This window comes from Larimichthys crocea, unplaced genomic scaffold (assembly GCF_000972845.2).
Source record: "Larimichthys crocea isolate SSNF unplaced genomic scaffold, L_crocea_2.0 scaffold751, whole genome shotgun sequence".
In the NCBI taxonomy this organism is placed as follows: Eukaryota; Metazoa; Chordata; class Actinopteri; family Sciaenidae; genus Larimichthys; species Larimichthys crocea.
In genome coordinates this window covers 5,987-23,976 of record NW_020859906.1, presented here as the reverse complement: position 1 = coordinate 23,976, position 17,990 = coordinate 5,987, and the positions used below count along the sequence as shown (strand labels likewise).

Here is a 17,990-nt window from a genome sequence, read left to right as displayed (position 1 = left end):
AACAACAACCTGCCGCTATTATCTTAGCAACAGGAAAACAAACCAAAAGTCACTGAGAGGCTGAAGTGAGGCCTGTTTTTTGTGACACGCTGAAATTATTCTCGATTTACTGATATTCAAATAAATGTGTTTAATATTGTAACTTTTATTACTGAAGTAACTCAGTTATTAATAAAACACAACCTTATATTTTGAATATATTCATTCTCTATCGCCTCAAATTAAAATTCTCTACCTTCAGTATACTTTACTGTCCACTACTTAAAGGCAGTGGACAGTAAAACATCAGATATCATGAATATTACTTTTATTTTAGTTACAAAACATCTACAATTGAAAATTTTGTAGCTGGCATACACATGCTTTGTCCATATATAAATATATGAAATAAACCTATTCAACCTGTCAAGACTAATAAATAAATAAATACATTTACTTTGAAGACATGTCTTACACTGGTGTACAGATTAGTCAACTCATTTTATTGTTTATTCACAGGAATGTGTTATGAAAGCCAATGACTTACTACAATGTTTTACAATATTTATAGTATAAACCAGTAGAACTGTCCATCCACGCTGCCTCTGAATGTTGTAAACTCAACAGTTTTAAATCAAAGCCATTACACCAATGCTCCAAAGAAACCGAAAAATATAGAAAATACAGAAAAATATAATATACCTCTGACTATATCAAGTACATGCTTGTCAGGTATTAACATTAATAAAACACTATTCAAAAATGACTGCACTCAGGAGCTCATCAATAGAGACTTGAGTTAACAATTAACCAGTAAAGTTTTCTTAAGAACGTGTAAAACCTAAACTTGAACCATGTGCACATATATGATGTAGTTGTGAAATTAGTTCTTGAACATGGCCTTAACAATCTGTGTGAGACAGCGTCCAAACTCATCCAGAACCATGTGCTCAGCCTGGACAGGGTTCTGGGCCTTCCTCTCAGCCTTCTCAGCCTGGGCCAGCAGACAGCCACATACAGCTTCCACCACAGCAGGGGTTATTACTGATTCAGGCCATCTGAATACACATACACACTTAACATGAGAAATAATCCCATTGCTTTGGTGCCAACAGCACACTGTATATATACTCTATATCAGTGAAGCAGAGAAAGTGGGACATGACTGCTTCAAAAACACAATATAGTCTCACGTCCTCAACATGTTCTTCTCTCCACGGTCTTATCACACAAACTAAAAGGAAAAACTGCAACACAAAACTTGTTGCTGTATTACCTTATTAAGAAGGGATTGGTGTTAAGTTAGATGAAATAAACTACCTGCTAATGCAAAACATCTAAGTGAGAAAGAAAAAAAACTACATGCAGCGAGGACAAACAGATCTATTAATCTCTGTTGTTTCTATACCAGACAACAAGTTTGAGTATTATGGCTGTAAAACTGGCAGTGTGACTAAAGCAGCCATGACATAGTATGATGTACTGTGTCAAACCTGTCTGACTCACTTGTCCTTCACATTGACGGTTTTCTCTTCAAGGTTCGTTTCTGAGCTGTCATCATAGTTTCTACAGCCAACACACTTGCAGCTGGAGGTACACTTGATGTTGGCCTATACACACACATGACAGCATAACTTGCAAGTTGCAACATGAAATGCAAGCATAACATGTTCTCACCAATAGCTCCCCAACTCCCCAGAAGCTGCCCATAGTTTTATCCACATATTGTGCGTGTGTATACCTCATAGCACTCGCAGTAGTTTTTAAGGCAGCCAGAGCGTTTACAGTTGCAGCCTTTGTTGTGCCAACCTTTGGCCTCTCCTGACCTCCCACCAGCGATCTTAGACCTGAAGGCATCTGGGTTACGACCTAAACATGACTATATAATGACAACACCAGCAATGATTACATTTAATGGATGAACAGGTAAAAATCTATTAAAACTGTTAAAATTCTTCAACCAATCATATTCATGTGGCTAATCAAATGTAAAACAAAGAACGGTTTTAATCCCAATCTTGACAAATGCCGAGTAGGAAACAACACAGCAATCAAAGTCAAAGAACATTACACTAACAACCAAAAAATCACTGAGGTCAGCAGTATAACATCTTCTGCTTCTGAAATTATCTCAGTGGACATTGTAAGATGTGACACAGCTCTAATACAACTCGTTCACATCTGGCTGTTAATGGCTTACAGCGGGGGGTGTTGAACATCAAAATGTTTTTAAATAAACAGATTTTCAATGCAGCGTTTCACATGGAATTTAGACCAGACCTTGATATTCACTCACTAAAACTACACATAAATAAGTCAAAACATTCCAATACATGCGCACAAATAAAGTAGAATGACACAGGAAAAAAGAATTGAACACAGTAAAATAAAGCACTAAACCAGTTGATTCCACACTGTACTAGTTAGAATGACACAACACTTATTCATGTTGGTAGGTTAGCACTTGCACTTTTTGTAAAATAATTACCCACCTCTAAATGCAAGTCAACAAATCATTTGTTACTGTTATGGCTTTCTATCCTTAGGTTTGGGCCTTGAGCTCCAGAGCCGTATTAGTTGTTTGGCTTTGATTGGGAACAGTAGGTGCCAGTCTATCTCAACACTGTGGTGGCCAGGGTTGAAGAGACCTATTGCTGCATTCCTAGACATAATAGATAGCTTGTTGTTGCCATTTAATTAATATAAACACACAACAGTGTCTCCAGACTAGAATGTGTTGACAATAACAACCGCATGGGTAAAAACATTCTCTTTGACTAATTCTGGGCGTGTAGTATTTGTGGCATTATCTTTGGGTTTAAAGTCTATCCACCAGGATGAGTTGGGCAGAATGTGAGACAGACTCAGGCACTTCTGATGAACTTTGAGAGTGTCTCTATTTCTCCTTGGCCAAGTGTCAATAAATAATACATAAGACATCAGAGGCTCCTGAACACTTTCTTCCCTCCTGACCTCACCATTGACCTTTGACTTCAGCAATTTCTCCACAACAGTCACCAAGGTGTCACGCAAAAAACATTGCATGATGGATCAAGGCAAAGAATTGTAGTTAGGCAACTACAGGCCAAAATTTCACCTGAACACTGTGAGAGATTAGTTTCTTTGTACAGCAAGCATCTTGAAGCTGTTGCAAAGGCTTCTCCTTCAAAGTATTAAATTAATTTCACTTACTGTTGAAGGTTTTCATTCCGCTTTATTTTCCTAACTTTTTTTATGGTTTGAAATGCTACAATTATCTGTGAAGTTTTACAAGGTGAATCAATGTTTGGTCTTAATTTCAGGTGTATAGCTGCATTGGAAATATGTTTCTTGACAAAAAGGTTGAATACCTTTTTTCCACACAGTTGGTGTCCTTGTCTTCACCTGTTCTGGAAACACTTTTTTGCACAATTTAAATAAATATTGCTGCCTTGACTATGAACATATTAACAATAATCAAAACAGTATATAATTGATAAATAAGAGGATTACAATCAAAAAGCAACAAGAAGAAATATTTTACATTTTTCTGTTCCTGTTGAGAGGTTTAAGTGGATGACATTGTCACATTGTTGTATGCATATGTGATGGCATCTCATATTTGATCTGTATATATCATCCGTTTTTTAATCCATTAGGTAATAACAAGGAATAAGATTACAAGTTTAAGTGGTCAAAATGTATTTCCTTTATAGTGTCTCAGCTCACTCTTAAGTGAAGAACTTCAAATATCTTTAAGAACTACTCTGATCAGGATTTCGTCTAGATGCCACCCTGTGAACCTCTAAATGGGTGGATTGTCTATAAATCCATTTGGTTTCTTTTGTCTGAGTCTTGAAACATTGCACATCAAATTTAAATAAGTGTTATCCTCGCTAAATTAAGAGTGAAACAAAAAACAAAAAATATAACTATTAAGTATGATGTACAGTAAAAGGTTGGGTTAGGTAAAGGTGATGTGAGGATTGTGATTAACCTCTATGAAGTTGATGCACATCAACACACTGTCTTCACAAGTGACAAAAACAAAAAGTGTGTCTGAGACATACAACAGAAAGTGAAAGACAATGTGTCTACCCATGGCAGCTGTGGCGGGATGATGATTATGTACAGATCACCAATATTGGTCAGTAATCAGCACCCTGCTTACACACTACAACATTAATGTAGCTTTTGACCTGTCTTGTTTTATCTGATACTTATTGTGTAATTGACTAATTAGTGACGAGTGCCGTAGTGCCGTAGGCACTATTGTTCTTCTGCGTGTTTCATGGCATTATTATTAGTGACGAGTGCCTACGACACTCGTCAACTATTGTTCTTCTGTGTGTTTCATGGCATTATTATTAGTGATGAGTGCCTACGACACTCGTCAACTACTCACAGAGCTAGCAAGCTCTGGGAGTAGTTGACGAGTGTTCATGGCATTATTATTCATTTTCTGCCCTTTTTCGAACATTAATGCGGCCCGCAGCGGTGAGAGGACCCCAACAAATTATATATAAAAACGTGCGTCTTGATCCCGAATCGAGTGCTATTACTTTTCTAAGAGATTCGCGTGTTTTTCGTGAATTTATTCTGGAAAAACTGCGAAAAATTTCCCATAGGGAATGAATGGGGAGGCCTGAAAAAAAGTACATTTCAACAGACATTTTCAACAATGAACTGCTCTGGCATACTTTCACCGAGAGACTGCATTTGAACTTTAAAACGGAGGTATGCTTCCCTTATCTTCAGGGATTTCACGACACTCATCGACAGCTTTTACCGTTTTTAAACTATCAGGCTCAAAGTTGAGCAGGTTTTTAGTCAAATTTCTGGGTTTATAATGGGTGTGTATGTGGCGGAATGTTTGAGCTAGAGTGGATGACATCATCAGCTAGAGTGAGGAGCAGGGAGAAAAATCAGTGAAAAAATAAAACGGATTCGACTACTGTGGCCTCAAATGCCCCATACAACATGATTATCCCTCCAAATGTAGGAAAATTCGAGGTGATCGCAGTGATAACACTGTTGAAGCTGTCTTTTATAGTTTTGGCTCCATACAGGCTAACTGATCGAGTACTCCCATCCTCAGCCTCATTCACTCCATGTTAAAAAGGAGGGAAATTTTCTTAAGGAAGGCAGAAGTAACGTTCTCTCTCTTGCTCTGAGGGCACGTTTCTTCATTTATCGACACAAAATAATACGTAAAACGATCAGGAAGGGCATGCGATGCCCCCAGTTATGTCGGTTCAATGATTGGAATTACGGTTTGGCCGAGAGCCCTCTCTTCGAGGGCTGGTCTCAGCATTTTCCCTCTCTCTCTGTCAGGATTTTCAACTGCCGTTCCAACTGACAACAGTTGCAGAAGCCCAGTGGCCATTTGAGCAGTTATTGGCTTAATTTGAACTTGTCTGTGTAAAATGGCCGACAGAGACAGCAGAGCAGCTAGCACATTAGCGCTAGCTGTAAAGACATGCTAACTGCTAACATTAGCGGCCAATGCTAAAATGAGTGCAAATGGTAATTGCTAGCACGTCAACGCTAGCAATTAGCATTAGCCACTAATAACCAAATACATGCTACTTGTTAAAATGCTAATGCTAACATGTTAATGCTAAAAAACATTAGCCACTAGGGATGTAACGATACATCGTGCCACGATTAAAATCAGTACAAATGTGTGACGACTCGCATCGGTTGACAGAAAAATGAATCGCGATTCTTGGCGAATGCGAGAGAAGTAGGATATGTTCTTTTTCGTCTTTTTTTTAATTAGAAATAGGTTACGTTGTGGCTGCAGCTTCCACTGCCGCGTCTGCCTTTCTGTGTCTCACACACACACACACACACACACACACACACACAAACACACCCTACACACATGCGCAGTAGTGTATCGGCGTCAGGCCTGACTGTACTGTAAATGATACCATAACACCGATCCTCCAGGAATTCACGATGTTGCAATTTGCAACTTCAACGCAACTTCAGTGAATCCCCGTGAATTCAGGGTGTTGCAATTTTAACCAATCACCGCAACTTCTGCGCAGTCTGCACGGGGGATTAAAGTCGGGCCAGGGACGGCCACACGGTGCGGGAGGATCCCTTCGTGGGACCTCTTCCCGGCGCTGGCTGGCCCCCGCGGGCACATTTCCTCCGAGGTGGTGCGCCGCGACCGGCTCAGCGTTTACAGCGCCGGACCTCGCCGTTTCCCGGGGCGTGGACTCTCATTAAAGGGTAAATGAGCTATCATCTTGTTGTTTTTATTTTCAGTTAGTCATACTTCAAGCTGAAGGTAATGGTCAGATCAGCTGCTTGCTGGCAGCCCTAAGAAACACAAACTGCTTGAGAGTTTCTGTAAAGAGAGATTTTTTTCCTACAAATAAAAAGATATTTTATTTGGTCATAATTTGTCTGTAGCTATTTCTGATAAAAAAAAATCGTGAAAAATCGTATCGTGAACAAAAAATCGTGACTCGAATCGAGTCGTGAGTTGAGTGTATCGTTACATCCCTATTAGCCACTAAGAATTAAATACATGATCATTGTTAACATGTTAATGTTAACCTGCTAAAGCTAATTAGATTAGCCACTAGGAATTAAATACCTGTTAATGTTAACATGCTATGTTAATTGCTAGCACGTCATGCTAGTCACTCATTTTTAGTCATTAAGAATACATGCTATGTTAATATGTAATGTTAACTGTAATGTCGCTAGCAATTAGCTTAGCCACGAATAACCATACATGCTACTTGCTAACATGCTAATATTAATTAGCACTCAGCCACCAAAGAATTAAATACATGCTAATTCATCTGTTAATGTTAATTGTTAGCCGTCTGCGCTAGCAATGAGCATTAGCCACGAAGAATAAATACATGATCATTGCTAACATGTTAATGTTAATAACATTAGCCACTAGGAATTAGTACATGCTCATGTTAACATGCTAAAGCTAACCTGCTAATGATAATTGCTAGCGCGTTGTCTGTCTAAAATGACAGACAATGACAGCAAAGCAGCTAGCGTGTTAACGTTTAGCATTAGCCATTAAGTATTAAATAAATGCTAATGTTAACATGCTAATGCTAACCTGGTAATGGTAACCTGCTAATGCTTATTGATTACTATTAGCCACTAAGAATTAAATACATGCTCATTGATAACATGCTAATGCTAGCATGCTAATGTTAACTGCTAGCACGTTAATGCTAGCCACTCATTTTCAGTCAGTAAGAATACATGTTAATTGCTAGCACGTCAGAGACAGCAGAGCAGCTAGCTCATTAGCGCTAGCTGTAAAGACATGCTAACTGGTAACATTAGCGGCCAATGCTAAAATTAATGCAAATATTAACATACTAATTAACATTAGCCACTAAAAATTAAAGACATGGTAATTGTTAACATGCTAATGTCAATTGCTTGCGCGGCAGCGCTAGCTGCTCCTGTGTCTAAATAAACATGTTAAAAATGACCATTTGAGGTGTGCTTTTTGACTAGACCCCCGGCAACAGCCCACTCGTCACTCTCAAAATTTCTGCCGGAATTTTCTAGTTATTATTACTTATCATTTCTTGAACTTCTAAAATTTACATGGCAGTATTTCTACAAAGCCAACAGTTTCTACTGTGCTGTGAGCCATCCATCCATTTATCATCATCATCATCATCATCATCATCATCATCATCATCATCATCATGCAGTGGCTGTGTACATTTCCTTGATATTCTTTATGTCAATAGAGATGCTACTTTTTATTGATTCTGTCTAATTATTTTTCTCTTAGCAGGTATTGTGCAGTGTTAGTTTCAGTCTTTTAGCTGGTGACTGGTCACTGGTGACAGTCCATTTAAACCTATGCTATCCTACAAAATAATGGTCTTACAAAGTGCACACAATTTCAGTATTACTATACTATACTATACATAGGCAGCGGCAGAGTTTTTGAAACATCTAAGTTATGAATCACATCACATATAGTATATCAATATCTTCTAGTCTGTTTTTTTATTCTGTCTCTTTTCATTCATTTACATTCCCTGACACTTTAAGGCTTACAAATACATTTGTCAGCTTTATATCAAAAGCACTGCAAACCTTAATTGCATTGTGACGCTTCATTTCATGCTCTGCATTATTGTGGCAGTTAGAACAGTCACAGTTGTTGCACATCACTCCATTGGCAAAACACTCACAGTAGCTGAAAGAGAATAAAATACATATCAATCTTCTGGAGCACGGTTTTAGCAATAGCATAGTTTTATGCTTTCATTTTAAAATGGAATACACAAAGACTTAAGCATAATTTACACACAGTGCTGCTAAACAGGATCTGTTTAGTGGGATCTTGTTTTGATGTGGGTTATGTATGTTTGGAGACCAGTGGAGGACAAAATAAAGTGTTCTCTGCTCCTAAATTTGAAACACCGCTTGATGAGGAAGGTCACAGGTGTGGAAATATTAAATATCCTGATAGTTTCAGATGAAGATCAGTGTAATGGTGACCAGAGTTTTATTTTTTTAAGTTTTAAAACAGCAGCATTGATATTCACTGAGCTGTGATGCAGCCGCAAGTGTGCACTACAATTTGTCTCTGCGTGACTGATGCCACTGTCAGTTGACCTCTAGTAAGAGTAAAATAATGTCACAAATTTTCACCCGTTTTTCCTCAGTTTAATATCAGACACTTTTCTAGTCTGCAGTGACAAATCATGTCCCATATTTTGTGCATCTGAACAGCACACGATTTAATACTTATTACAATTATTCACTTCAACACCTATTCTCTTTACAAGTGTACAACCTCTGTGATGTCAGTAAATAAGGACAAAGGCATGGTTTTAGTAAATATACCACAATGAGAAAGGTAGGCAGTTTGTAGTAATATGTTTTATGCTCTACTCACAGTTTAAGGCACTGGGATCTGGTACAGTGGCAGGGTTTCCTGGACTTTGACTCGCACAAAGTTCTTAAAAAGAGAGAAAGTGCTGTATTCAGAACTAACATGCAGAACCAGTAGATGTAGTAAGTACGATATTGCCAGTTCCATTACACTAATGATGACTACTGAGTTTGTTCATGAAGTACGTTAATACATGTTGGGTGATGATGAACTGAGACAGTAAACATAAATCAGTATAATTTGCAAACAACTGCAAATGATATAAAACAAGAGAAAATGCCTAATGAACTGAAACATTGCAATAAATGATTTGTTCTGATGTTAAAAACAAATACAGGGATCTCTTTTTCAAAATAAAATTCTTTGCTCTTTGTTCACTGTGTCTCAAGAACATTGCTGAGTTGTATGATATGGAATTTGAATGGCGAAGTGAACTGTGCAGGAGTGGTTTGAGAATTTTTTCCACCATTAAAATATCATTAATAGAATCCAATTTAATTGTCTTGTATCAATGTTGGCCACAGGTTAGGCTATTCTTAAGGCACTTTGCATACAGATTTTTAGTTGTCTAACTGTGTCTGTGTGGTGAAGTCAACAATCACATTTTAGCTTCAGTCCCATAGTTCTTAGCTGGAGGGGGTTGAGGCTCCATGTTGGCAGTCTCATCTCTGCACTCATACAGGGGACAAGCTATCTGGTGGTGCTGGAGAAACTAAATATGAATGAGAGATTAAATATATGAATAACAATCAATTTATTTCATTGGTCAATCATTCATAGTTAAACATGGAGATGTCCCACAGAGACAGTTGATTTCTGGGCAGAAATGGAATTGTGTTTTCCTACCTGGCTGGAAGTCCCCAGTATACCTGAGAAACACAAAGTAAAAGGATTACTACAGAAACCCCAGTTTAATGAACAATGTGCAACTTTTACACACTTTCGGCAATCTGTGTATGATAAGCATTGTGCTAGTGTTATAACAGGCTCAGTCCTGACAGATAAGCATATATGCTCATCTGTCATCATGCAGAGCAAGTCTAAATACTTGCTACGCAAGTTGCGTATGGCCCCACTTCCCCATTTGAAAATGTATATTATTGTAATACTAATAACCAGACAGCAGAGTCTGGTGTGAGTTGTGTCACCTTGTTATTTTATTTATGTATTTATTGTCAAGTAAGTTGAGATCCCTGATCCGCCGACACCGCGAAGGAGTTAATGTGATAGTCATGGGGACTTTCTGGTATGACCGGTAATGGCATAAACCTTCGGACATTTTGGGACTTTCCACTTCTGAGCTGGACAATTGGGGACTTTCTGTCTGAGTGTGAGTAATACATACAGAGAAAAATGAGCTAAACTGAAATATGATCAATGATGATTCTGTATTAGAAAATGTAAGGATGAAATGTTAAAATGAGTGTAACCATAAGAAAAGATTGTGATTATAACTGTGTTTTGGTTCTGACTACTGGAGATTGTGAAATCATTGCAACAGCTAGTAGCTAAATGAGTAACCATAACAAAATCATGCTGAGAGGTTGGGCCAAGAAATGTTGAGTAACTAGGACCAGAGGGAAAGGACAAGTGAAGCAAACAGGAAACATCTGGAGGAATGAACAAGGAGGATGAGCTACCACCTAATATGGTTGGACTCCGGCAAGTGACTCATTGTAGCCTGATAGGGGAAAATCCAATGAGCAGTGAGTATAAGAACTGCTGCACAACGGAGATCGTGGTTATCCTCGTCAGCCGGCACCCAAGTTTGAGACATGCTGGACGACAGACCAAAACGGGAGCATTGAATCTACGGACTTAAACTCTAAACCACCGAGAAGGAATAGACGAACAGCCTAACATCGCAAAGAGAAGAATCTGGGGAGCCACAGCTGGCAAGAGGGAGCCGAGCGTAGGAGGATTAACCACCCCAAACCGGCTGTGGGTCTCGACTGGACCAACCAGAATTCTTTTCGTGTTCATCCTGCCAAGGAGAAACTGTGGAGGTCGGGACTTTCGGGGCTTTGGACAAAGCCAGGGACTCTCGATGAAATCCAGCAGTTAGGCAGTCATGAAAGGATTGGATCGACTGATCACCGCTTCACCCTTTCCCTTCCTCTCTCCAAATCGGACCAACCTCAGTAACTCAGCAACAGCCATCGTATCAGGTTATCAAATTTATTAATATAAGGATAGTGATTTTAGAGGATAGGATTAATCAGATCTGAATGAATTAAACTGTATGCTTGCCCTTGCTAAACTATGCAATAAATTTATCCACTGCAGTTAAAGATTAAGTTGTGGACCTCACATTTATGACATCTTCTACAGGGCGTAATCACTAGGTATAGTGTGTTCAACATCAAATAAGGTTCTAATAGGTTACTCTAGCCCACTGAAATTAACGGACCCTTGGGGCTCACTGTCCGAGCCACTAAAAAATATCCTAGCACCATACCAAGTGCACAGATCAATGAGAGGAGAGCTGCCGTGAACGTACGCGGCTAGTGTAGTATTTGGCCCACAGGGGCTATTCGGTCAGGTGCTATACTAGAGTAAGCAGGGTAGACGTGCGGATGAAGGCAGTTAGAAGCTAGGCGAATCTCCTCACCACCAGCTTAAACAGTCCTCTAAACCGTCCCGATAGGGTAAGACCCACGGGCTTGAGGATCGGACCCGTGAGACGGAGAGCTGGGCCGAAACCACCTGTAAAGGGGTTAACTCGGGATCTAACAGTATATATTATATATGTTTGTCAAATGGTATCAGTCACATTTTATACATATGCACACACACCTCCACAGAGCCTCTCAACATAACAAATCACAATTTACTAATACTACGCTTTAATTCAGGTAAAGTTCTTGTAGCCCACTTTGTGTCTGGGTAAGACAACAGTGGTTTGCATGCATGTACAGCTGCACACTTAAGCCTAAATATGGTCATGTTAAGTCTTGTATTAAGAAAATAGAACTCAAATTACAGCGTTCTTTTACACAGGATTAGCACACATACAGGTACCCATAAAGGTTGGTGTGACATTTTTAACGTATTGTTAACATATTTCCTGGCTTGTATACGACAGACCAAAATGGCCAAGTTTCAATAAATCTTTTAGCAGAAGACATCTTGGACTCCGAAGCACTTTTCTCTCCACTGACTGAACTGATTTAAAACTAGCCACAAAACTAAATTAACCAACATGTACCTGTAAGGCAGTAGACTGTTGGCGTCAGTAAAGGGCGCTAGTGTATTGTTTTGTGCCCTCAGTGGTTTGGTGAGTGTGGCCGTTTGTCCTAGGAGGGCCACCGTAGTTTGGGGTGTGTTGCACGCGCAGGCGCCCTTTCGTTCAGGTGTTTGTTGTTCTGTGCTAAGGTAAGCTGCATGAACCGTGCTCTCCGGAAATGTAAATAATTATCTAAGAATATTGACTTTTGTTTGACTATCCTGGTTACTGTGTTTAAGAGATATGATACAGGGTTATGTAAAATGTTAAGGCAGGTGTTTGTTGTTCTGTGCTAAGGAGTTGCCAGCCCCCATGACTGTGTGCAATAAACGACGGCGTGGTCCGAGCCGCAAATATAACAGCCGTGTCCGACTCGTCCCTCCTCTACACCCCCCAAACGCAACACAACACAACGCAGAGTCCCTGGGTGAAGTGGCCAGGTTACATACACTTAATAACTTTTCCTCACCTTTCCCTTGAGCTGGGCCAGTACCTCCGTGTGGTAGTGCAGATTTTAGGGTGAGGAACATCTGTTCAGGCTCATAGGGGTTAACAAGCATAACCTGTCCACCTCCACTCACATTACCCACAACCTACACAGACAAGGGAAAATTGTAACAACTGGATGATTAATGATACATTTTGAACTATTAGCATTCCCTTTGCAGTTTTTGCCTCATGCATAACAGAAAAATTACTGCTTCTGGTTTTTGAACTGTAGAATGTTACTGATAATAAGAGAACACATCTTAGCAAGTTCAGCACAAAATAAACCCACAACTCCCATCTCCATTTGTTTACGATTACAAAATATTCATATATTTTTAAATAACATATATTAGCTCTTTAGATATTTTTGTCTCATGTCACTGGAGTTTCTCTAGAATAAAAATGAAGTCCTTTTTCTTATCCAACCACAAATCTTCACACATGGGAATAAAGGGGCCTGAGTGTCACACAAGGATTTTAATTGATTTAGAATTTGTTCCCTTTTTTGTTGATCCATTTATTTGTCGAGTTTTTAACCTTTTTTGTTTTCTCTCTCTATCTGCTTATTTCAGCTTTATGCTGCCTCTATAACGGCTGGAGGTTACTGCTGAGGAGCGACTTTCTAATTCTCATGTATATATGTATGAGTACAAAATAAACAGAAATAAATGGGTTGACGAGTGAGGACTGTTTTTTTGGATATGTTTCAGATGTTTGTGAATGGTATGCATAACTATGTATTGCACTGTAGCAACTAATTCATATTACAATACTAAATACTAACAACAGTGACTACAGCAGTAATATAGATAAGCATGTTTTTCTTCTACAATAAATTCTAGTAACAGTCTTGTGGGACAATGAAGGTTCTGTCCTTTTATAGAACTTACAGACTGTGTGAGGTGGGATGTAAAGTCAGTCAGCCCCTCGAGAAACTCCTCATGAAAAAACACACACATATAAAAACAGATAAGCAATGTATAAAGTCTATATTACTTAATGAAAACAATTCAATCAGAGGTTTTCAAAGATGGAGTTTGAGTCTCACCTGGGGGCAGTCGTTTTTGTGAATTTTACTGTTTTCCCTGTTTTAGTCAGACACTAACTAATGCCTTTAGACAGCTGTTATGCATATGCATTAGCTGATGTTATGCCACACGGCAATATTAGGCTATCTTGGCTCAGAAATTAAGAAAACTACGCACGCGTGTAAGCACGTGTTTTTCCAAGTTTGTCTGAGAAGAGGGCCAAAGTCTGAGACTTTGAAAAGCTCTGGGTTACATGATTCTGGATACTCACCGGCATCACGCTGCAGAGAATGGGTTCATTAGTAAACCATGGAGCAGAAACAGAGCTGTGATGGCTGCTGTCTGGACCAGGCACAGGGCTGAGGAAACCAAGACTTCCTCAAGTCAATTTACATTCCTAACACATCATTGGCTCCCTGCAGAGGTCTAACCAGGGGTCTGACCCCTATGCCTCAATGTCACCTTGTTGCTGTACTGCAACACTGCTAAAATTCTGAAGTGTACCAGAGGTAAATACTGCTTATTTACTTGATTTTAACATTTCAGCCTTGTAGAAGTGTCCCAAGTTAAAAAGACAGTGTGTAGGATTTTTATGTGATCATGGCATCTTCCTAATAATTCTAAAGATATATGTTTTGGTTCGTAGAAAAAAATAGTGCATTTTGCTGTAGCTCAGAGGTAAAGTGGGTCATCCACTTATCAAATGATTGGCGGTTCGATCCCCAGCTCCTCTAGTCTGCATGTCGAAGTGTCCTTTGGCAAGATACTGAAACCCAAATTGCTCCCCCATTGGTGTGTGAATGTGTATGAATGGTTAGCACCTTGCATGGCAGCTAATGCCATTGGTGTATGAATGTGTAAATGACATATGTAGTGTAAAAGTGCTTTGAATGGTCAGAAGACTACAAAGGTGTTTTATATAGCCTACATTCCAGTTACCATTTACCATTTTATGTTTTAAGCCCATGTATCACAGTGTCTCTATCTCTGAATACTTCCACCAGATCACAAAAAGTGCACAAAGATTTAAATGGTTAAGGTTTGTGTGTAAAAAAAAAAAAAAAAGATACATGTACATGTTGTCAAACATAAAAAAGATATGTACAGCTGTGTAGCACAGATAGGTACCTTAAGCTGAGAGGCTCCATCATTCCTGTGTGGACAGTGTGCTGCTGAGGATGAGGCAGACTGACATCTGAAGGGAGGGCTGCCCATCCAGGAGTCCCTGCGGGGCCGGTGTGTACATGCTCATGTTTCTTTTGTACTGTGTTCAGCTCTGTCATGGAGATATTCATCCTGTCTGCATGCATGGAGACACCTGTTGTAATGATACATTTGTAAAATATTATGACGTTAGTCACGAAGTATGACAGAAAGTCCTATTTATCGTATATGAACGTAAAAAACGTAACTTTTGTAATGACATTAATAGAAGACAGACACCGTGCGTACCTGAGGATATAGCTTAACCTATTTAACCGTACTGGTTCACTTCAGCCTGCCCATTGTGATACATAGCTTTTCTTCATTAGCTAACTAACTACCTAGCTAACTAATGCTATTAGACTAGCGTTAGCAACATTTAACTTCTTTTGTCTTCTTAATAACTGAATTAATTTGAATTCATGAACTTTAACTCAGAGTCATCCATAATTTAAAGTAATTAATTTGTGGATGCTTCCTCCGTCCTGAGTAACGTTAACTTAATCGTTACCGTTACCGTTAGGTCCATCTGATAACACGGCTGCTGATAAACGTCATTTCAGGTTGTTTCAGTTGTACAACGCTAGTTTTAGTACGTATGTACAATAACAGAGTGATGCGTGTGAGTGAGAGAGCTGCCAGTGGAAATCAGAAAGCAGCTCTCCATTACCTGCTTCAAACAAACTTCATGTCAACAAACCGACCGTGCTGTTGCTACCAGCTACTGGTGCCTTCGCGTCCGACCCGAAAGTCGGAATTGTGAAAACTAGCTACGACGCAAAAATGTAAGTTAGAAAAGAAAAAAAAAAAAAACATATTTACAACCAGATCAACACGTCTTGAACTTTTGAACAATCCTAAGGGAGTGGTGATTTCGAGGAAAACTATTTTCACATATGTGACTGTCATCTGGTTTATTCACCTGTGTGTTGTGTTTTTTACCTGAAAGGCAGCGTGGTTGCCCGAGGTAAAGTTGGTTCGCTATTGGATATTGGCTTGACATTCGGTTGGGAGCGTCTGCCAATTACATGTTTCAGTATGAATTTAGTCATGAAAAATGTTTGTTGCTGTAGTAGATCATATTTGCAATGCTGTAATTACTACAGGTAAAGTTTTTCTGAAATAAAATCTTATTCATAATCTTATTCATACTCATTTAATCAATACTCTTAGTCCTAAGATCCAGCAGAAGAATGGTTAAATTTTGGAGGCAGCTGATGTCATCAACTATCCACCCTCCAGCTTAACCCCACACTCCTTCCATGCCCCCTTACTATAAAAGCTGGTTGCCAGCCAGCTGCCTGCTGAGTTCCAGCTGGGCAAAGCTATTGTCCCAGTCAACCACCTGCCAGCGACCAGTTTAGGAAACAGAGGGACTTTAGAGTGGCTCCCACTGTAGCTTCAGTATGTAGGTTTTGTGTGTCCCTTGAGTAGGCATGTGCAACCTACACACCACCCGCTTTTATGTTCAAATTTTTATTTTATCTTCTTCATTAGTTGTAGAATTTTATGTGTTTTTGGTAGATTTATATGCTGCTTTGTTGTAATTGTGTTTTTGTTTGTTGTTTTATCTTTTTCATGTGTTGCTATTTTTCTTTTGGATGATTTGCTAATTTTGTAATTTGTAATTTTGCTGTGTTTATATATTGTTATATGCACTTGGGTCTCTCTTGTAAATGAGATTTCATCTTAATGGGTTCACCTGTATTAATAATGGTTAAAAAATAAATAAGCCACTGGAAGAAAATCACTAAAAATAAAACAAATGTCTTTTTCCACATTATTTTTGCTGTAGTAATTCATACTTTAAATGTGTTAACAACAAGTGAGGTTATTCTGAAACAATAGCTTTAATGGACACAGAATGCTTTGAATCACTAAAATATTCACAAAAAAAAATCACGAAAATCAGAAAAATCACGTTTTACCATTCTGTTCCGAAATAACACCTTATAATTCATTGTACTGTACTAATAATGACCATAAAAACAAAAATACAAATTTAATAATTTTTTTATGACTTAATAAAACTTAAATACTCATCCCACTTGTTAAAATCTTACAAAATTAGGTGTGTCTCAATAGCCACACCCCCTCCAGAATGTTCAGGTATCGGAGCAGATTGAACTCCATTCCTGGTCCCTTACATCTTTTTACAGTGTGAGGAAGGTACGGCAGCAACAAGCTTTGTGTGAGGAAGTTTTTGTCATGGTTAATTTCTAAAAATTAAGTGCTTTTGAGCTAGCTAACGCAGCATGCTGTTTTATGGTGGCTGTTTCACATTACCCCGTGAACTCAGTTTGGCAGGGAAATGTAATGAATGATGGATAATGAATTATTGTGCCCATCTCTCTAGAAAATGAAAACACAAAAGCATTTCTAAAAAAAAAAAAAAGGTGTTTTTGCAAACAGGATGATGATCCAGAATATGGATTCATTTTGGGCTAGCTAAAGCAGCATGCTGTTTGATGGTGGCTAATGTTACCCAGTGAAATCCAATTTGAAAAGAAATGTAGCTTAGTGAATGATGGACAATTAATTATTGCGTCCATCTTTCTAGAAAAGCATTTCTAGAAATTAAGTGCTTTTACAGAGAGGATATGAATTTTTTCTTAAAGCGGTGTGCTGTTTCATGCCAACTAAGTTACTCGCACTGCAAAAACTGTTGAACATTTTCAAACCACTTTTTGTAGGTTTAGTGAACTAATTGGTATTTTGAGTAAGGAGAACTTAATAATATGCATTTTGATGTATGCAAAAAAATTAAGTTGCATTTGCAGAAAAAGCCAAGAAATTCAGTAAAATCTATGTAAAAAAATAAATAAAACAGCAGCATATTTAAACACACTAGACTTAATTAAAATAAGTAACATTTAAATGACGTACTCTATTTTATTAATTTTGACCAATTCACCCTTTCTTTGTTTTGAAAATGGAAACTTGGCATAATAAAGAAAGTTGGCATAATAATAAAATAAAGACATATCAATATCCAACATTTATTAAATCATTACCATACCACAAAAACAGTGGCAATGAGCTGGACAGTATGTACAGTCAAGAAGATCCATATTTAGTGCATAGAAGAATGCATGACGTCAACTTTTTAAAGTGCTGCATACACCTTCACAGTACAGTTTTTTAACCGTATATATATATATATATTAAAACA

The 17,990-nt window shown here is 38.5% G+C and overlaps 1 protein-coding gene across 8 annotated transcripts; it reads right to left on the bottom strand.

Moving 5' to 3' along the window:
* Nucleotides 1–448: 448 nt before the first annotated feature.
* On the bottom strand, nt 449–15,626 carry tesmin (testis expressed metallothionein like protein). Of its 8 annotated transcripts, none has more exons than XM_010755758.3 (12): nt 15,489–15,614; nt 14,744–14,933; nt 13,887–13,974; nt 13,478–13,525; nt 12,568–12,691; nt 9,719–9,741; nt 9,475–9,584; nt 8,876–8,938; nt 8,068–8,170; nt 1,721–1,858; nt 1,486–1,589; nt 450–1,037 (listed from the first exon to the last, which is right to left on the bottom strand). In XM_010755758.3, the coding sequence occupies exons 2-12, from the start codon at nt 14,923–14,925 to the stop codon at nt 863–865; spliced, it is 1,158 nt and encodes a 385-aa protein (XP_010754060.1). In that variant the 5' UTR covers nt 14,926–14,933; nt 15,489–15,614; the 3' UTR covers nt 450–862. The 8 variants fall into 8 exon arrangements, with proteins under 8 accessions (XP_027132772.1, XP_010754060.1, XP_027132771.1 ...); XM_027276970.1 differs by having other exon boundaries at nt 13,478–13,522; XM_027276969.1 differs by having other exon boundaries at nt 15,523–15,564.
* Nucleotides 15,627–17,990: the final 2,364 nt, after the last annotated feature.